This window comes from Cetorhinus maximus, chromosome 14 (assembly GCF_964194155.1).
Source record: "Cetorhinus maximus chromosome 14, sCetMax3.hap1.1, whole genome shotgun sequence".
Taxonomy (NCBI): Eukaryota; Metazoa; Chordata; class Chondrichthyes; order Lamniformes; family Cetorhinidae; genus Cetorhinus; species Cetorhinus maximus.
Window position 1 is genome coordinate 104,937,574 of NC_135892.1, and position 21,666 is coordinate 104,959,239.

A 21,666-nucleotide genomic window follows, 5' to 3' on the forward strand; every position below is an offset into this window, starting at 1 on the left:
GCTGTGTTGACCTATATAATAACAGTGACTGAACTTCCTGTAAAACACTTTTTGACACCCTAAGTATGTAATAATGCGCTACATAAATTAAAGTTCTTTCTTTATGACCATTTGCGAGTCCTGAAATACTGAAGCAACCCATGTCCATATGCAGCAAGAACTGGACAACATTCAGGTTTGGGCTGATAATGACAAATTACATTCACACACACAAATACCAGGTAATAACCATCTCCAACAAGAGAGAATCCAATCAACTCCACTTGGCATTACCATCGCTGAATCCCCAATTATCAACATCCTGGGGGGGTTACCATTAACCAGAAACTAAGCTGGACCAGCCATACAAATACTGTGGCTACAAGAGCAGGTCAGCTGGGAATTCTGTGGCGACTGATTCACCACTGACTGCCCAAAGCCTGTCCACCAGCTACAAAGCACAAGTCAGGATTGTAATAGCATACTCTCCACTTGCCTGGAGGAGTGAAACTCCAACAATTTTCAAGAAGCTTGACACCATCCAGGACAAAGTCTGCTTGATTGCAACCTCATCCACCAGCTTCAACATTCACTCCCTCCACCACCAACGCACAGTGGCAGCAGTGTGTACCATCTACAAGATGCACTGCAGCGACTCAGCAAGGCTCCTTTGACAGCCCACGACCTCTACCACCTAGAAGGACAAAGGCAGCAGGTGAATGGGAACACTACCATTTGCAAGTTCCCCTCCAAGCCAGGCGTCATCCTCACTTGGAACTACATCGCTCTTTCTTCACTGTTGCTGGATCGATATCCTGGAACTCCCTTCCTGTGGGTGTACCTATACCACATGGCTCACCACCACCTTCTCAGGGGCAATTAGGGATATGCAATAAAAGCTGGCCTGGACATGAAAGAATTAAAAAAACTTGTGGATATCAGAAGGCTTTTGCAACAGTGAGTTAAAAAGATATACTGTTTTATAGCAAAAGATGTTTTATCTTATGAACAATTACTCCCACAATGTATTAGCAAGCCCACTAGTTTATAATGACAGAGTAAGCCAAATTCCATTTACATTGCACGATATTCTGGTAATTTTCTTCAAATTCTGCAACTTCCATAGAAACTGTGATTTTAAAGTATTACCCTGTGTATTTTTTTTACTTTTTCTTTTAAAAGTCAAGGATACTGAGGAAGATGGTAGGCAATGCAGGAGTCTGCTCATAAATATGTGAGGTTTAGGAGTAGTGAGAAGGGGAGGGATTTTGAGAATTAGAAGCAGCTAAATGGAGTGTTGGGCTTCAGTAATATTGCTGGTTATGTTTTGGCAAGTGATAATATTGTTAAGGGGGAACTCAGAAGGGTTTTGTGGCAGTGGAAGCAGAATATAGGAGTTTGGTTTAATGGTGGAATTACTGGGATCCAGCAGTAATGTGGGAGAGATCCTTAGCCATCCCCTTTCACTCAATGCTGCTAGGGCAAATAAGCAGCAAAATGCATTGTATTTTATCATGTCATAACATGCCCACCGATTTTTTGACGGAGACCAAAAAACCACCAAGACTTGGCATAATAAGGGCCCACCCAAAATTACACTAATGCCACTTCGTCGGTTTTCCTTTCTTGGCCCCAAAGCCATGTGGTTTCAGCTGCAGTAAGGTTAAGCATGATAGAAAAAGCATGATCGGGCAGTGTTAATAGAAATAAGTGTTACATTTACAGAAAGTGCATGCTACATATACATAAAACACGCAAACAGATGTGTTACCTTCCTCAGTCAAATACTTTGTAAGTTCCTCTTGGGTAAGATATCCTTTTTTAGTTTGATCTAACACCTGGACATGAAATATAACAGTGACATGAAAAGATTCATGATTAAAATCAGGAATGTTAATAAAGACAGCCATGCTTTAATTGCAGAGTATGTGTTACAAGTTTCAGGTCCAACTTTAGATATTTTCTCAAATGCAGTAGTGCCAGACACTCCCATATGTAGTCTGGGCATCTCACGTTTGAAGGTGTACCAGTGACGCCCCAATAATGAACTAATCTGATAGTGTAGCCCAAGAGTGTAACTGAATCTGATCTGAAATGGACTTTGTGTGTCGCACGTGTGCCCTTCATGTGCATCTCTAATCTTTTTGAAGGAAAGCACTTGGTAAGAAGAGGCCAGGCAGTAATTGTTCAGCTACTTTATTTCACAGGCAGCAAGTGAACATGCTGAGTAACAGTCAAAGCAAATTTCACTTACTTGGTTCAGTCTCACTTTTCACTTGAGAATGCAAAAAGCAATCAGCCAGGTGTCCTATCCCTTTTTTGTTTTTGGCATTACCTTCCTTTCCAACCACTTCTAACTGCAAAAACTGATCTGCTGTATTTTTGGCCTCCAGCTTCTAAGGATTTACAGGAGGGAAACATTTGGCCCAACTGGTCTATTTCAGTGTTTATACTCCACAAGATCCTTCTCCCATCTACTTCCTCTAACCCTATCAGCCCCTTGATGGACCAGCTCATCTTTTATTATCCATCAATTTCATATGTTCATTACCTGCCTGCTCCAGTGGCTCTTTGTCCTTTTCTGGCCCCCGCCCTGTGAGAGGGCTGAGTTGCTTACTTCCTCCCTGTAGCAATTCACCAGTAGGCCAGTCGATTAAAAACCCCTCGCTCCTGTGAAGTAAATTTTGTAAAAAACACCTCCTGCTGTTCCCAAGATGAATGGGGGCCATTCTATCCAATGGGTCTGGGATGAGACATGATGAATGCCTGTTGTCAATTTGAAACAGACTGTGAGCTGTGATATTTCACAATTTTGACTGTCTGGTTTTAATGCCTGGCTTCCCTGCTTTTTGAATCCGTGCAAATTCACTTTGTCCCAAAACATGAGCAAAACTTAAAACCCAAATCCTTTCTATGAAGTGTATAAAAGTATGATATGATTAGATCGTGTGGATAGGAAGGACCTATTGCCATTAGCACAGAGGTTAAAAAGAAACGGGGGACACAGATTTAAAGTAATTATTAGAAGGGTTAAAATTTGGAATGGAGGAGTAATTTCTTCTCCCAGAGGGTGGTGGGAGTCTGGAACTTGCTGCCTGAAAGGGTAGTAGAGTCCTCATCACACTTCAAAAAAAACACTAACCTAAAGGGCTACAGATCAAGGGCTGGAAAGTGGGATTAGGTTAGAGAGCTCTTTTTCAGCCAACATGGACAGGATAGGCTAAATGGCCTCCTTCCGTGCTGTATATCTTTCTATTTTCTTAGAAACATGAAAAGAAGAAACACAATGATCAGAAATCCCAAAGCAGGAAAGTATACTATTTCAAACGGAGCAATGACTTTAACACCAGGCACTTAAAATCCAACTATACCTCAAACGCTCGCAAAATAACATCCTCCGGTTGGGGTCTGTACCTATAAAACAAAATAGAAAAATGGAAAGAAAGCGCTTGCATTTATAGAGCACCTTTCACAGCCTCAAGACATCCCAAATGTCTTACAGTCAGTGAAGTACTTAATGAAGAGTAGTCACTGTTGTAATGGTGAACCATTATAATTCAGGATATTAGCCCTAGACACTACGAAAGTAGGAAGCTTTAAGGTGTCTTGGCAGTTATGCGGCACACTGTCATGTGGTGGTACTTGTTTTCATGAACGAATTAGGAGAAAGAATTGTGTCTAAAGTTCCAAACAGATGATACTGAATTGCAGCAATGGCAAATGCTGAAGATCGATGTGTGCAAATTCAAAAGGATTTTGAGAAACTCAATTAGTGGGCAAAGAAATGGCAGATCCGATTTGATACGGGAATTGTAAGGAATTGAGGTTTGGCAGAGACAAGATTGGTGTTTGGGTATGTGCTAAGTGAGAATGCACCTCAAGTATCAGAGCAGAATATTATGGTGTTTATGGGCAGATCACTGAACGTTGCCGGACTGATCGACAAAAAACAAACCAAACACAGGGATGCGTAGCAAGGGATATTACATATAGGTCGATAGAGATCAGTTTTAAACTGCATGTGGCCCTTGTGAGGCCGGGGTAGAAATCGAATAGACTTCTTGACCATTTTTAGATCAAAAATGGTCCCCACCATGCATTTTGCAGTGCAAAGTCTTGTGCTGGAATGATAAGGGAAGCGCACTATATTGTTTAGGTGCTGTATAGATGTCCCCGGTAGCTGCCTGAAACAAACATTGATAGAATTAAAAAGGTTCTGCTCTAGGATTGGAGCCCATTTGTTAAATTGGTCTCAGTGCATGCATGACTTGGCACTTTTTAAATCGGCTCAGCAAATTATTGCAGGAAGCAGTCTACGTATGCATTATTTAAGAAAAGTCTCTGGTTAGTCATTTTAGGCTTCCTGGGAGCTTCTTGGCCAGGATTTTAGATGTTTTGGCTAGTGAGAGTTTGTGGAGTTGTGGAGGTCCTGAACTTTTTTTTCAGAAGTTGCTTATTCTGAATAGCGTAACATGGAAATTCTAGTAAGCTTGCCCTTAAGGTTCATAAATTGCAGGGAAGAACAGTAGCAGGACAGGTGGCAAAGACATGAACAGAGGGAAAAGGAGGCTTTGCACCATGTGGGTTTTTAGATATGGACATGAACCGCACAAAGGAGCAGTATGTAAGGTGACTGCATTTCCACAGGGAAACTGTCACTTATACCACCATTTGGAGGGCATTCGAGCATGTGGCAGTGAAAGTCACTATTTATATCTAACCTTTTATACCTCTGATTTCTTCCAAACTGCTTCTGGTCACATCAGCAACATCAACGTTTGATGTCCATGGAGCAACTTGACGTACTGTTCATGAGGCAACAATAGTTCAATGGCGGCTCCACAGAGGCTGAGAGGCAGACAAAAAGAGCACTGGCGTTTGAGCGCGTTGATTTATTCCTGTTGGTTCAGGGTATTATAGACTTTACACGTGTAGGCCTGCATGCTCCCCATCATAAACCAACAGGATAACTTGCCTTTAAAGTAGCAAAACAACCCAATACGCGTTATCAATCAAAATTTGACACCGAGTCACAGAAGGAGATACCAGAACAGGTTTGGGGAGGGAATTCCAGAGCTTAGGGCTGAGACAACTGAATGTAGAGCTGCCAGTGGTAGGACAATTAAAATTGGGGATGCTCAAGATGCTAGAATTGGAGGATCACAAAGATCGCGAAGGCTTGCAGGAGGGTTGGTGAAGGTTAGAGTTGAGGAGGGGCGAGGCTATAGAGGGAATTCAAAATAAAGATCAGAATTTTAAAATTAAGGCATTGTCAGACCAGGAACCAAGTTAAGCAAGATGCAGGCAGCGTCTTTTGGATGAGGAAAAGTTAATGTAGGGTGGGAGATGGAAGGCTGGCAAGGAGAGCATGAGAATAGTCAAGCGTAGAGGTAACAGAAGCATGGATGAAGGTTTCAGTAACAGATGAGCTCAGGCAGGGATGGAAGCGGGCAATTTTATGGAGGTGGAAGTAGGCAGACTTGGTGATAGAGCAGATATGTAGTTGTAAGCTCATCTTGGGCACAATTACACCATTAAGGGTGTGAACAGTCTGGTTCAGGTTCAGCTGGTTGCCAGAGTGTTGAAATAGGTGGCCAGGGAATAGAGTTTGTGGTGCGGACCATAGAAACATAGAAACTAGGAGCAGGAGTAGGCCATTTGGCCCTTTGAGTCTGCTCCGCTATTCATTATGATCATGGCTGATCATCCAACTCAATAGCCTGCTCCCGCTTTCTCCCCATATCCTTTCATCCCTTTCGCCCCAAGAGCTATATCTAACTCCTTCTTGAAAACATACAATGTTTTGGTCTCAACTACTTTCTGTGGTAATGAATTCCACAGGCTCACCACTCTCTGGGTGAAGAAATTTCTCCTCATCTCAGTCCTAAATGGTCTACCCCATATCCTCAGACTGTGACCCCTGGTTCTGGACTCCCCCACCATCGGGAACATCCTTCCAGCATCTACCCTGTCTAGTCCTGTTAGAATTTTATAGGTTTCTATGATATCCCCCCTCATTCTTCTCAACTCCAGCGAATATAATCCTAATCAACTCAATCTCCCCTCATATGTCAGTTCCGCCATCCCAGGAATTAGTCTGGTAAACCTTCGCTGCACTCCCTCTATAGCAAGTACATCCTTCCTCAGATAAGGAGACCAAAACTGCACACAATATTCCAGGTGTGGTCTCATCAAGGCCTGGTACAATTGCAACAAGACATCCCTGTTTCTGTACTCGAATCCTCTGGCTATGAAGGCCAACATACCATTTGCCTTCTTTACCGCCTGCTGCACCTGCATGCTTACCTTCAGCGACTGGTGTACAAGGACAGCTAGGTCTCGTTGCACGTTCTCCTCTCTCAATTTTTAGCCATTCAGATAATAATCTGCCTTCCTGTTTTTGCTACCAAAATGGATAATCTCACATTTATCCACATTATACTGCATCTGCCATGCATTTGCCCACTCACTCAGCTTGTCCAAATCACACTGAAGCATCTCTGCATCCTCCTCACAGCTCACCCTCCCACCTAGCTTTGTGTCATCTGCAAATTTGGAGATATTACATTTAATTCCCTCATCTAAATCATTAATATATATTGTGAATAACTGGGGTCCCAGCACCGATCCCTGCAGTACCCCACTAGACACTGCCTGCCATTCGGAAAAAGACTCGTTTATTCCTACTCTTTGTTTCCTGTCTGCCAACCAGTTTTCTATCCATCTCAATACACTACCCCCAATCCCATGTGCTTTAATTTTACACGCCAATCTCTTATGTGGGACTTTGTTGAAAGCCTTCTGAAAGTCCAAATAAACCACATCCACTGGCTCCCCTTCATCAACTCCACTAGTTCCATCCTCAAAAAATTCCAGTAGATTTGTCAAGCATGATTTCCCTTTCATAAATCCATGCTGACTCTGTCCGATTCTGCCACTGTTTTCCACGTGCTCAGCTATTAAATCTTTTATAATGGACTCTAGAATTTTCCCCACTACCAACGTCAGGTTGACTGGTCTATAATTCCCTGTTTTCTCTCTGCCTCCCTTTTTAAATAGTGGGGTTACATTAGCTACCCTCCAACTGTAGGAACTGTTCCAGAGTCTATAGAATCTCGGAAGATGACCACCAATGCATCCACTATTTCTAGGGCCACTTCCTTAAATACTCTGGGATGTAGATTATCAGGCCCTGGGGATTTATCAGCCTTCAATCCCATCAATTTCCCCAACACCATTTCCTTACTAATACCGATTTCTTTCAGTTCCTCCCTTTCACTAAACCCTGTGTTCCCCAACATTTCTGGTATGTTATTATGTCCTCCTTTGTGAAGACAGAACCAAAGTATGTATTTAGTTGGTCAGCCATTTCTTTGTTCCCTACTATAAATTCCCCTGTTTCTGACTGTAAGGGACCTACAGCAATCTTCACCAATCTGTTTCTCTTCACATACCTATATAAACTTTTACAGTCAGTTTTTATGTACCCTGCAAGCTTACTCTCGTACTCTATTTTCCCCTTCTTAATCAATCCCTTGGTCCTCCTTTGCTGAATTCTAAACTGCTCCCAATCCGCAGGTCTGTTGTTTTTTCTGGCCAATTTGTATGCCTCTTCCTTGTATCTAATGCTATCTCTAATTTCTCTTGTAAGCCATGGTTTGGCCACCTTTCCTGTTTTGCTTTTGCGCCAGACCAAAAACAATTTCGCAACAGGAAAGACTTCCATTCACTCAATGTTCAACTTGTTTGTGACATCATGCACATTGGTTTCCTGGCAATGGTCTTGGCACTTTCAAGTTATGCAAGCCCTCAATACCTTCTCTGGTCCACCAGATTGTTGGATGGCAGGCTGGCTGTTGGGGATCATAAGAACATAAGAAGAACATAAGAACTAGGAGCAGGAGTAGGCAACTCAGCCCCTCGAGCCTGCCCCGCCATTCAACACGATTATGGCTGATCTCATTTCGGCCTCAACTCCAATTTCCTGCCCTCTCCCCATAACCTTTCAACCCGTAACTAATTAAAAATTTGTCTATCTCCTCCTTAAACTTATTCAGCGTCCCAGCATCCACTGCACTCTGAAGTAGTGAATTCCACAGATTCACCACCCTTTGAGAAAAGTAATTCCTCCTCATCTCTGACTTAAATCTACCACCCCTTAGCCTAAAACTATGGCCTTTCTTTCTGGAATGCCCCACAAGGGGAAACATCCGCTCCACATCTTCTTTGTCTATCCCCTTTAGCATCTTATATACCTCAATTAGATCTCCTCTCACCCTTCTAAACTCTAGCGAGTATAGGCCTAAACTGCTCAATCTCTCCTCTTAAGACAAGCCCCGCATCTCTGGAATCAATCCAGTGAACCTTCTCTGAACAGCCTCCGATGCAACTACATCCTTCCTCAAGTAAGGGGACCAAAACTGTGCACAATACTCCATATGCGGTCTTACCATTGCCTTGTACAGTTGCTACAACACTTCCCTATTTTTATACTCTATTCCTTTAGCAATAAATGCCAAAATTCCATTTGCCTTCCTTATTATCTGCTGTACCTGCATACTAGCTTTCAGCGATTCATGCACGAGGACACCCAGATCCCTCTGCACTGAAGCATTCTGAAGTTTCTCTCCATTTAAATAATAAGTTGCCTTTTTATTCTTCCGACCAAAATGGATAACCTCACACTTATCCACGTTAAACTCCATCTGCCAAATTTTGGCCCATTCACCTAACCTGTCCATATCCATTTGTAAATTTCTTATTTCTTCATTGCAACTTACTCTAGTGTCATCTGCAAATGTAGCTATAGTACCTTCTATCCATGGATCCAAGTGATTAATATAGATTGTAAATAGTTGGGGCCCAAGGACCGAACCCTGTAGCACTCCACTAGTTACAGCTTGCCATCCAGAAAAAGACCCATTTATCCCGACTCTCTGCTTTCTGTTGGTTAGCCAATCCTATATCCAAGCTAATATATTACCCCTAACTCTGTGTGATCTTATCTTGTGTGTTAATCTTTGTGCGGCACCTTATCAAAGGCCTTCTGCAAGTCCAGGTATACTGCATCTACAGGATCCCCATTATCCACTTTGCTTGACACATCTTCAAAGAACTCTAGCAAATTAGTCAAACACGATTTACACTTCATGAAACCATGCTGACTCTGATGCAATGTATTTTGATTTTCCAAATGCCCCATTATTACTTCCTTAATAATGGATTCCAACAATTTCCCAACGACAGACGTTAAACTAACTGGTCTATAGTTTCCTACTTTCTGCTTCCCCCACTTTTTGAATAAGGGCGTTATATTAGCATTTTTCCAATCCACTGGAACCTTTCCAGAATCCAGGGAATTTTGGAATATTATAGCCAATGCATCCACTATCTCCACTGCCACTTCCTTTAAGACCCTGGAATGTAGGCCATCAGGTCCTCAGGACTTGTCACCCTTTAATCCCAATAGTTTGCTCGGTACTTTTTCTCTAGTGATGGTGATTGTTCTAAGTTCCTCCTTCTCTATACCCTCTGCACTACCTGTTACTATTGAGGTGGTACCAACGTCCTCCACTGTGAAAACTGAGGCAAAATATTGATTAAATATTGGGTCAATGGGGTTTCATCTCGCAAACTGTCTCATGAATTCTTTCAGGAACCTAAGCATAGTCAAGAGTGCCGATATAAACTAAACCATTCAACTATGGTTCTGATAAGGCTAACCACTGGCATCCTGAAACAATGGTTCTGTTATCTGGATAGCTCAGGAGGAGCCCTTCAGTGCAGCCCAGAGCAATTCTCAAGATTCATAATTGTTTATAACTTTGTCCACAATCTTGTAACAAAATAAGGAGTTGCCTCAGAGCAAGAAAAAAAGGAGGAAAGGTTTGAAGAACTGAAGGATGCAGAGGAAGACTATGAAAGCAGCTATATAAATGTAGGTCTTCATTTTTTTAAGGTTTTTGTTCCAGGATTCAGCATAATGGCGACTTCATTTTGACTTTAACCCAAGAAAGGTGTTGAGAGTGTAACTAGGGGTGGAATCATCCAGATTTGCACTAAGTGAGGTAAAGGGCGGGAAAAGCAATGTTTTACCCGCCGGCCGCAATGGTGGCTTCTCACGCCGTATTGTCCCAATCTCCCCGCATTAATTATGCATTCCTGGGAAACACACCATTTTGATGGCAGGCAGGTGGGCTCTCATTTGCCCGCCACGCCATCACCTCGCCACTTCCTCATGCCAGGCACCATATTTAAAGTGCAGCCCTGAACACACCTCTCAGTGCTTCCAGCCCATGACTACTGCACGGAAGACATGGTTCCCGAAAGGCAAGAAGACTGCAGCCCCCAGGTTAATCACTATGCAATACCACCACGCGACAATACCACTATGCCACTGCCTCCCCTTACAGCTTGTACTCTCTCATCTCTTTTCATGCAGATCAAGCTGGCACATATCAAGGGGGAGGGATCACAGACTGGTGGAGGAATGCCTGAAATCAAGGTCCTCATGGACTTTGAAAATAGAGCCATCCAGCTGGTGAGGATCTGGACTGTTAGTGTGCTGACAGTGCTCTACCATGTGAGGATCCAGCAGTGCAACATCCATCAGACAACCATGCTGTGAGTGATGTGTCCTGTTTCACAGGCCACTGCCTTGCACTAATTATCTCTTTTTGCTTTCGCAAGCACATCTGGGAAACAGCCGATGGAATCTACCACCCAGGGCCTCTAATCAAATCCTGAAGAAACCTCTAAAGAGGAATCTGAAGGCAACCTTATTGAAGATCCGTCACAGCCTTCACCCACACCCTCCACCAGCACAGAGGCACACACCTCAGTGGGACCCAGCTTTAGAGTAGCCTTGGGATCACAATCTGGTGAGCACATCACACTTTCTGATCCACAGCAGGCAGCGGCAGGGACTTCCCAGGTTTCTGGCACTCAGAGGACTGCAGGAGGCCAGAAATTTGCCGAGCCTGAGTCTGATGACGAACCTCTGGACTCGGTCATGTCACAGTTGCTGGAGCTGCAAAGGCAAGCTCGGGAACATCAGGAAGGGATGTCCGCTGCACTCCTCAGATTGCAAGGCACGATAGAGGAATCTGTCCACCTTCAAGTTGAGGTGATAGCGCCGACATGCCTACGCATCGAGGTCAACACTGTTAGGGTGGCGGCCGCCATGGAGACCTTGGTCCAGGACACCGTTCCTGCACTGCTGCACAGGCTGAACTCCATCGCTAATGCCATAGTTGGGCTCCCACAGTGTGTACATGAGAGGGGTGCGGGGCAGCTTGGCCTCACTCCAGCTTCCCTTCTCCTCAAGGAATCAGCCAGGGGCCCTTGGGCACCCATAGGGAGGAGGATCAGCAGGTGCAAATCCCAAGGCCATCCACCAAGATAACTCCAGGAGAGTCCAGCCCATTCAAATCCCCTCTTCCTGTGACCTCAGCAGTTGCAGCTCCACAGACCGAGGAGGGTGCCACTGCCACACAACAGGACAGCGAAAGCAGGCCAGGGCCCTCCAGGTCTCAGTCTTCCAGAGGATGCCCACCAAGGTCATCACAGACAGGGTGTAGCAGTCAGCAGGCTGCTTCCACCTCTGCTGTGGACGCCCGGGGAGTACCAAGATGCAGCAGCAGGGTTAGGAAGGTTAAGGAGATGTAGCTCTTTTGAGTCAACCAATTAAACTAAATCAACAAAATAAGGGATAAAGCAAACACAGCCCCTAAGTCAGGTCAGCTGTAGAACCAAGGACAAAGTTTAAAGGAAACTTACAAACATTAAACCAAAATGTGGTTAAGGGGGTCGATAAAACACCCCAATCCCCGCGGTGCCCACCGGACACGGAAGGCCTCAAGAGTGCCGGCAGACACCGCGTGCTCCCTCTCCAGGGACACCCGGCCGCGAACGTAGCCACGGAAGAGGGACAAACAATCGGGCGGGACGACCCTCTCGATCGCCCGCTGCCTGGACCTGTTAATGGCCAGTTAAGGAGATGCAGTTGCACAGTCTGGGCACGTGTGTTAATCATTTGCACATAACGTTCACTATTGTAAATAAATCATCAAGAATGTCTCCCTGTCTATGACTCTGAGCAGTGTTCATGTCACTCAGATGTGAAACCTTGTTTCCTGCACAAGATAAAGGCAGGTGTCTCAGTCCAGGACCTCTTCCCTGTGCTTTGTGCAGCCTTCAGACCAAAGTGATGGTCCGGCCTCACACTCCCTGAACATATTACTGGTGCCTGCACCCCGATGGTGCTTGTCATTGCTGCCAGAATGTCTAAGGCAGGCGTCACAGAGTTCTATCATTTTCTCTGTGTGCTCTCAGCACCTTTAAGGTGGGGCTGGCCCCAATCGCTTCAGCATCTGTGACCAGTGACACTGTGCTTCTGAAGGGGTCAGGTGCTGAAGGGTGACAAAGGATCAGGCACTTTTAATGTTTTATGCCTGTGTCTCCATGATATGACCCTGAACACAGAGCGCAAGTGAGCTGCCCTCAGCCAGACAGGAGTCAGACCTTCGCAGAGGCTATGTGAAGATCTATGGAGTGTCCTCATTACATTTCGTCATCATTCTCCTAGAATCGAGCAACGATTAGGGTTTCTGCTACGTCTCCATCACAGAAGCATTATCACAGAAGGTATGTGTGCTGCCTTAAGCCAGACTGGAGTCAAACAATCACAGATGCAATGTGAAGATCTATGGTGTCTCTTCACTGCATGTTGTCATCATCCTCCTCAAATCTAGATGCCCTCCAGTGGATGTCCTCCATGGCCCCCGTGGTGCAAAATCCTGCAGCAGCTGGCAGATGTGACCGACCAGTTTCCTAGACAGCTATGAGGATCTTCCAAGCTCGCCTGCCTCATCTGGCCAGTGCGAGGGCCTCATCATTGTTATTGATGCCTTCAAGGACCTCCTCACCCTCATCCCTGTCGACGTCCTCCTCAGCGGAGACGACCTCCAGCTCCTGCATCTCCACCTCAGCCAGCTCCTCTCCCCATTGCAGCACCAGGTTGTAAAGGGCGCAACAGGCAATGATGATGCTTGACACTGTCTGTGGACTATATTGCAGGGCTCCACCAGGCCAGTCCAGGCACCAGAACCTCATTTTCAGCATCCCAATGGTAAGCTCCAAGTTGCGAGTTGCAGCATGAGCCTCATTATACTTTCGCTCTGCTACGGTCTGAGACCACCACACGGGTATCATCAGCCACGTCCTCTGTGGATGGCCCTTGTCCCTGAGGAGTCATCCCTGCAGCCTCTTTACCCTGATAGACATCAGGGATCTGTGACCGACTGAGAATGTAGGAGTCGTGGACACTCCCTGGGAACCATGTGCAGACCTGCAGGATACATTTGTGGTGGTTGCACACGAGCTGCAAATTCAGCGAATGGAAGCCCTTGCGGTTGACATAGTTGACTGCTTGTTGCAATGGAGATCTGAGCGCCGCATGAATGCAGTCGATGGCACCCTGCACCCGTGTGAAATCCGAGATCTGGGAAAATGCCAGCACTCTTGTATCCTGGCTTTCCTGGTCCCGGGCAAAATGCACAAAGTTGTGCATGCCCTCGCGAAGATGGCGTCTGCGACCTCATGGATGCATCTGTGGGTGGAGGCTTGTGATATCCCACTTTAACAGTCACAGGCAGTGGATGCCCTCCATGTCCCTGTGGCACAAAATCCTGCAGCAGCTGGCAGATGTGACCGACCAGTTTCCTAGGTATGCGCAGTCCTCGGCGACACTGGTTATCAGTCATCTGCAGGAATGAAAGGCGGCGTCTATAGACCCTGGGTCTAGCTAGGCACCGACCAGTGATGGCTTGCTGTAGCTCTTCAATGGCGTGTGCAGGAGTCTCAGCCAGCCCTTCTTCATGAGGATGCTGCTCCTCTCTGTGCAGCCAGGCACCTCTATCCTTCTATTCTTCGTCGTCTCTGCTCTCTGTATACCACGAGCCATACAGCTAGTGCAGCAGGCTCCATGTTCCTGATGTACTCTTCCTGCAGGATGAAAGAGAAAGATGCATGGGTTAGCTTGGATGTTCTAAGAACCTCTCTTGGCTAAGTCTGAAGGCCCCTTAATGCATCCCAGGGAGTGCTGGCTACTACTTGGATGGCCAGAGTTTAGTGTGCTGAAACCCCAACCTCTCTGCCCCATGAAGACTGCATGCTGTGCTCTCAGCTCAGGCTGCATTGTTAGCTTGAACCATGGGGGAGACTGGTCCAAACTGGAATGATGACTTTGCAAAGGGCACCTCCACCAGTGACTGCTCCATGGCCAGCTTGAGCAAGGAGATTGTACAACTTGCCCATTTGTCCAACTGTTGTGCAGTCCACTAAAATATTCATTAGTTTGCAGTCTGTGCCCAAGAAGCACTTTGGTGGCACTTTCATGCCTCTGTGTTGCTTGAGTGCGCAGATAAGCTGGAGGCCCAACTCCGTGCATGTCAATGTGGCTGTGTCTGAACTGTCTCAGCTGCAGAGGAATGGCCACCTTATACAAGGTTTCCCTAATGTGTGGCCGCTTGCCTCCCACTACCTTGCACGTGTTTGTGCACTAACTTCAACTGAAGGGCAGCCCTTGTCCCCAAACCCCGCTCCAAGTCACCTTAACCACCAGGCAGCCCTTGCCCTCCACCCTCCAATGCGCCTCAACCTTGATGTCCAACAGGGGACCCTTGCGAGCACTGCGCAATGTTACTGTGCACTCACCTCTGAGTTCCCCTCAAAGTGCAGCCTGCCAAGTAGACGCCTTATATATGCTGTTGTGAAACATGTCGGCATGCAATCACGCCAACGTGGGCGGACGATCCAGCATGGGGGGATGATTCCGGTGGGCTGGCCTTATAATGATATGCAGATGTATTACAATGAGGTTCCCGATGTCGGGAAACGCGGCCCGCCATTGTCGGGCAGAGCGGATGATTGCAAACTGGTTTCACAACATCGTGAAATTGATTTTTGGCCTTCTCGCCATATTGTCTGCTCACGCTGCCAAATACGCCTGATGCCAGTGGGCACGGAAAATTCCACCCTTGGTGTTGAATTTTCACACATGAGTTGTGAGCACTGACCTGATGAGTTTTGACAGCTTGCAAGGATTGTCTGATTTTGTCCTTTCCATCTTGGGCAGCAGAAGTAAAATAGGCAGTTTAGGGTTTTACAATAATTGTGGTTTGCTGAAAATTCACTCCACAGTCAAGAATGCCTTGTCCATGATTAGTGGAGTTATATGGTTTAGTTGAAGCAATGCTTTCATAAATGCAACAAAACAGGCCTTTACATATCTGGGTATGTTTTAAATTAGTGGAGAAAGTGCAACAGAGGAAAAAATACTTTTTCTTTTGTTCAATTTTCCATTTTCTCAGAAGGGAAAGTGTGTTTTGAAATTAGTCACTTTCCCATGTTCTGTAAGTCTCTTACATCACACAGATATATGCCTGCAGATGTACTAGAATTGTCTGACAATACTTTTTTTATATAGTGGAAAACATAGCCCAAAGGTAATAAAACAAATTACACTGACTGCAATTTTTAACACTATCAATGGTCATCCTTTGGATGTAAGAGCTGTCCATTCTGTGCACTAAAACCCTCAATCTTTTCTGAATTACAATAGCCTATCAGTCATCCTATCTTATAATCCTCAGCACCATCAATTTTCAAATGGGTTTTTTCTCATCCCTGGCTTCTCATATATTCTTAGTGCGTTTGCCGACTGGACAGAAATGGTAGGGATGCGTTTGTCGGAGAGTGAAAACCTAATCCTTAAACCTATGCTGTAAATGTAATTACAATTAAACCATGATAAGTACTGCACCAAATACTACATAGGTGTGAATATGTAATCAGCATGCCAGTATCGTGAAATTAGCCACTTCAAACATTTTAACTACATCTTGAGCTTCACTACTGTGGTTCAAAATGTCATCTGAATCTCCAGAGTAAACCACAGCCTCATTAATCTCTGCCAATCCATCCAGGGCCAGAACTTCCAAGGAGTGGCAATCACAATTGCCACTCCACTCCTTTTTACTTACTTTAGTTGAGAGGTGCACATTTCTCATCTGACCTTCCAACTTGGCCTGCAAAGAAATGTGCAGCATACCGGCAGGTGCAGGGCAGCAGCGTCAGGGGAAGTGGAGTCACACCTCTTTTTTTTAATGGCACTAGCTGCCATAAAGCAGGTCATTTTAAAGGGCCCAGCTGTGTTGAGAAGCCAGGGAGAAGGTAAGTGTGTCAGGTATGTGGGTAGGATGGGGGGGTGGTGACGTAGGACAGGTGGAGGGTGGGATGGGTTCAGGGTAGGGGTCCAGTGGTTAGTCAAGGGTTTGGGGGGGTAAGTGGTGGGTGCCAGTGTTGGGAGTGTACAGGAGGCTGGGGAGTAGTTGAGAGGTAGTCAAGAGACTGGGGGGGGCAGTCGGGGAGTTGGTAGGGGTCCAGTGGGGGTGGGGGGCGGGGAGGTGGTGTAGTCAGGGGTTCCAGTGGGGGGTTCAGGGTGGGAGGGTCACTAGTTTGGTTACCCAGGAGTAGAAGTGATTTTAATCCTTTTCATTTTTCCTGAGTAACTAATCTGGTAAGAGATTTAAGTCAGAGTACTGGATGGTTCCCAGTGCAGGGTAATTACCCATCGGAAACTTGAACTTCCCAGGCAATTCCCATGCAGTCCTTACATGGAGGACATCTGGGGAGGTCACCCAGCGCATATGCTGGGGCACCACCTCGGTACAACACCCACCACCCCTGCCCCTCCCCATCAGGGAATGGAAGTTCTGGGCCAGAGTATAGGAAACCTGGCAACTACTGAGGGGTGTATTTATTTGAATGCAAAAGGATACCTCTATGTAGTCAATAAACTAATTAATATCTCAGAATGGCAAACAGAGCAATTTTGTCTGGGTGCTATAAAGGTTGATATTTGAAGAGGTTAATCTCAAAGCACAAGAGATCATTTTCGCCCAAGCTCTCAGGTGACCATCAAAAAATGTGTAGATATGCTAATTCAACCACTGAGAAATTGAGCTCTACAAGGACGTGACAGTACATGGGACTGGGAAATATACACAACATGGTGCCATTAGTGATCAGGCTTATAATGCTGCATAGTAAGGAAACTGGCATGGTTAATAAGCCCAATATACACACACCTTGTTACTCATTAGAGATCTAATTCTCCTTTAATTCCCCTGCGCTCGCTGAACCACACTCGGTCACAGTCCAGCAAAGCCACAATTTTAAAATTCTCATCTTGTGTTCAAATCAATCCTCCAGCGCTACAACCCTCCAAGAACTCTGCTATTGAATTCCTTCCTCAAACCTCTGTGCCTCTCATTTTAAGAGGCTGCCTAAATCTACCTCTTTGACCAAATATTTGGTCATCTGCCCTAATATCTCCTTATTTTGCTCGTTGTCAGTTTTTGGGTGATAACTCTCCTGTGAAGAGTCTTGGGACTTTTATCACGTTAAAGGTTTATGTGTATCAGCTGTGTTTCTGTTGGTACCATTCTCCCTTCTGCCCCTTCTGCCTCACTCCAGTGACTTGAGATGAATGCTGCACTGTCAAAGGTGTCTCCTTTCGGGTGAGGCTCCGTATGCTACAGGTGGATGTAAAAGATCCCATGGCATTATTTCGAAGAAGAGCAGGTAAGTTATTTCTGATGTCCCGGCCAATATTTATCCCTCAATCGACACGATTTTTAAAAAAAAGCAGGTTATCTGGTCACTATCAAATTGCTGTTTTGGGATCTTGCTGTGCACAAATTGGCTGTCACAATTCTTAAATTACAACAGTGACCACACTTATAAATCACTTCATTGATTGTAAAGTGCCTTGGGATGTCCTGAAATCCTGAAAAGCGCTATATAACTATAAGTCTTTTTTGTATAGTGCAAGTATTTTTTTAATTAACTCATGGGTTGTGGGTGTCACTGGCAAGGCCAGCATTTATTGCCCATCCCTAGTTTCCCTTGAGAAGGCCGTGGTGAGCTGCTTTCTTGAACCGCTGCAGTCCATCTGGTGGTTGTTTAAAATGGAACATAGTCTTTATTTATTAAACATTATCAATCACTTGGCCACATTATACTACAACAGCAACCTTGCCAAGCCGGCAAAGCCTGTAATGAATGCAATTTAAGTTTGGTTTCCAACTGCAATTAGCATCATTTTCATGTTAGAGACCATATAGATGAAAAGAACTACTGATGTCAGAAAATGGGTGTATGACTGAAATATAACCAAGGATTTAGGTAACACCCATAAACCAGTCAGGCGCCACTATTATGGCTTATAATATCATCTGAAGCACCTCCCCACCGCCCCCCCTCCCCCCCCACCCCACCCCCCCACCCCCCCACCAACCTGAGAGTAAATTACAGCCTTATTAATTTCTCCCAATCCACCGTAATTGGATATAGAACGTAGGAGAACTAATACATGTTATGGGGAACAGTGCAATACAATGCCTTTATGTAGTCAATTTTACACGGAATCCCCTTTTCACTCTAATCTTTCTCACTTCACATGAAAGACCAAGTGCTAGAATATTTACTGCAGGCCATAAGATTATATATAATTTGCCATGCAGTGGAAGGGGATATGAACAAAAGAATAAAAATGGTGCCATGAAACAGATAATGTAACTACTGTACGAAGTAAAGGCAGCAGCATTAGTCAATAAACTTGAATTTCTGGAATCATATACTATGAAGAAAAATATTATGAGTTTTAGATCATATTTAGATCACAACATAGCTTGCTTCCTTCATTTAACCATCATTTTTTATTTTGATGTAAAACAACTGATGTATTTTAAATATGTAGAATCATGTTATCAACAGGAACACTACTTAAATAGAGAAGGTACTTAGGTGCTCAATTATTCTTTTAAAATATTTTTATTTACTAACAGGACAGGAAATCATTAATTAGTATTTAAATTAGTCAATGCATTCTGTAAACCTCTTGTCTAAGTGTTAAAATCCATCGTTTGAAGAGACTTTGGTTATACAGTGTGAATCTCAGTTAAATCCAACAAGCAGGTGATTACAAACAGAGTAATTATTAACATCTTGGGTACATGAAGCCTGCATGAGTAGAGTACAAAGACATTTCAGATTGCAGGGATGAGGTTCATTTGGAGGAACTGTTGATCAATCATTGGTAAATCAGGCAACTCTCTATAAACATGAAATTACAACAGTCTCACTAGCTTCTCTCACTGTTGTAACTTTCTGAGCTCTGTACTGCATGCTGATGTCAATTGATTTGGAAATAATTGAAAACAACACCTTTCATGTGGTTCCTTCAGTTCATTTACTCTAATAGAGTACAGCCTACAGCAAGGATGTCATATTCCCACCTTCAGCTATGCTCTCAAGTATAAATAAGATAAACTGCATCATAGGCTGATGGAAATGTCCAAATCTGTGATGGATTAAGTCCGCCTGTTGCACCAAGCTAAACATGTGGTGCTGTTCCCACCAATTGGCACTACTTTGAAGACTGCCCCTGCTGGAGCCCAGCCTATACTGTTGACAAAATGAAAGGGGTTGACGAGCACACAGAGGTCAGGGGCTCGCAGGAGAGAAATTTTATAAAAAGATAGCGCCTCAAATCTGAGACTATATAAAAAAAACTAAAAAGGGCCAAACTCATCAAGGGTCCTTTGACAGCACCTTCCAAACCCACGAATTTCACAATCAAAGAATTACGTTAAGTTGTACTTGCTGTTATGTTATTAAAATGCCATAGCCAGTTTTTGAATTGTAAGCAACTCACCAAGGCTCCTTCAACTGCACCTTCTAAGCCCGTGACCTCTACCAACTAAAAGGACAAGGGCAGCAAATGGGATCACCGCCACCTGCAAGTTCCCTCCAAGCTACACATCTTCTTGTCTTGGAACTACATCCCCGTTCCTTCACTGCCGCTGGATCAAAATCCTGGAACTCCCTTCCTAACTACACTACATGGACAGCAGGTGTTCAAGAAGGCAGCTCATCACCACCTTCTCAAAGGCAATTAGGAATGGGCAATAAATGCTGGCCTAGCCAGCAACCCTCACATCCTGTGAACAAATTAATTTTTTAAAAATCCACTGTGACTGGATCAAACAAGAATATCATTATTTTAATTGTAACATGGTCATGGAACAGTAGAAACAAATTAAACTTACTAATAATTCACGATGAAATTAAATCACCATATGAGTTCCCTTCCTTTTTAGTAAAAATACTATAACATGTCCTGAATTTCGAAGATTTTATTGGAAAGGTTTCTAGGGTGCTGACAAATATTTTGGGCACATGGTGGCACTATTCATTACAAAGTCTGTTGCTTCACTATTCAATTTTGTGAGAGTTCAACATACTACAGGATCCAACACATTAAAAAGAAAACCTAGTTAAAAAGGTTATGCTTTTTGGTAGTCTACAGAATGAGTAGCCCAGGACTTTTGAAATGGTTACTTGATCTGTGACATCTTAGATTCAAAATCAAAAAACGAGAAGGGTGGGTTGTGGGGGGGTAGATGGTGGCACGGTTAAATACAAATTAAACTTGGGCAGATGCAAATAACGTCTATAAGGAGCATGCTCCTCTTTGTTGTGTTGGGGCAATACTTGGGGAAGAATTTTCGGGTCGGCAAGTGTGGGCGGGGACCACTCGCCAACGTGTAAGATGACGCGTGGTGAAGTCAGGTGGGCATCCCGACATCACCGCGCATCATTTAGATTTTCAGTTCGGCGGGTGCACAGCCAACTCGGCTGCGCGCCCGCCAAACTGTCAAAGGCCTAATAAGGCCTGTTAAAAACTAATTGAATTAATAAAATGAGCTGCCCGTCCAACCTTAAAGTTGGCAGGCAAAGAGCCCGCCTTCGCATTTTTCATGGAACCTCATCCACGGGCAGGATGAAGTTTCATGAAGTGTTTAAAAATTCAATTAAAATTTTTTTTAAAAATTCATCGACATGTCCCAGCTCATGTGATACTGTCACATGAGGGGACATGTTTTAAAAGTTTTTAATTTCTTTATTTAAATGTTTAAACCATAAACTAATCTCCCTGAGGCACCTCTGTGCGTCACATTGGGCAGGCCTTAATTGGCCCGCCCACGTAAAATGGCGGCGTGGACCCAATCGGGGGCGCCAATCGGGTTCGCATCTGCTCCCGCCTGCCCCCAACAGGGGGAAAATTCTGCCCTTGGTATCCAGGCATAACAGAGAGGAAATGGGGCAGAGACCCTTTGAGTTAGGTACTCATTCCTGCTAGGCTGCCCTAGGACCTCCAGAGGATACTGGTAGCTCCTGCACTTGGAGTAGGTGTAGACTCTACGGAACATTGCAAAAAGCAGTTCAGGGGAGATGTTGAGAAGGTCTACCCAGGCACCTTCAACTAAAATGCGTCAGCAATCTGTGTGAGATTTTTCAAACGATATTTCGTTGCTACCGGGGAACAACGCAGGTGAGGTAGGATGGACAATTCTCAGCCCTGATGCCTCACTTTCATAAACTATTAAAAGTTCAAGTCACCCAGGCAGTTTGGCACCTTTGAACCTTATCCAAGCATAAATGGAAGATAAAGGAATGAGGAACAATAGTAGTTGGTACACAGTTCTGTAACATCTATTTACATAAAATGTGGTAAAGTGTTCAGCTGTTAGCAAGCGATTTTGAAACAGACTGTGAAAT

At 44.6% G+C, this 21,666-nt stretch overlaps 1 protein-coding gene across 1 annotated transcript in view; it reads right to left on the reverse strand.

Annotated features, from left to right (window-relative positions):
- The window catches only part of drc8 (dynein regulatory complex subunit 8), a 47,408-nt gene that overhangs the window by 6,555 nt on the left and 19,187 nt on the right, over positions 1 to 21,666 (reverse strand). The window contains exons 5-6 of the mRNA XM_078557619.1: positions 3,351 to 3,393; positions 1,751 to 1,817 (exon numbers count right to left, since the gene is read on the reverse strand). Of these exons, the coding sequence (XP_078413745.1) occupies positions 1,751 to 1,817; positions 3,351 to 3,393 (110 nt within the window). The remainder of the gene's footprint in view (positions 1 to 1,750; positions 1,818 to 3,350; positions 3,394 to 21,666) is intronic.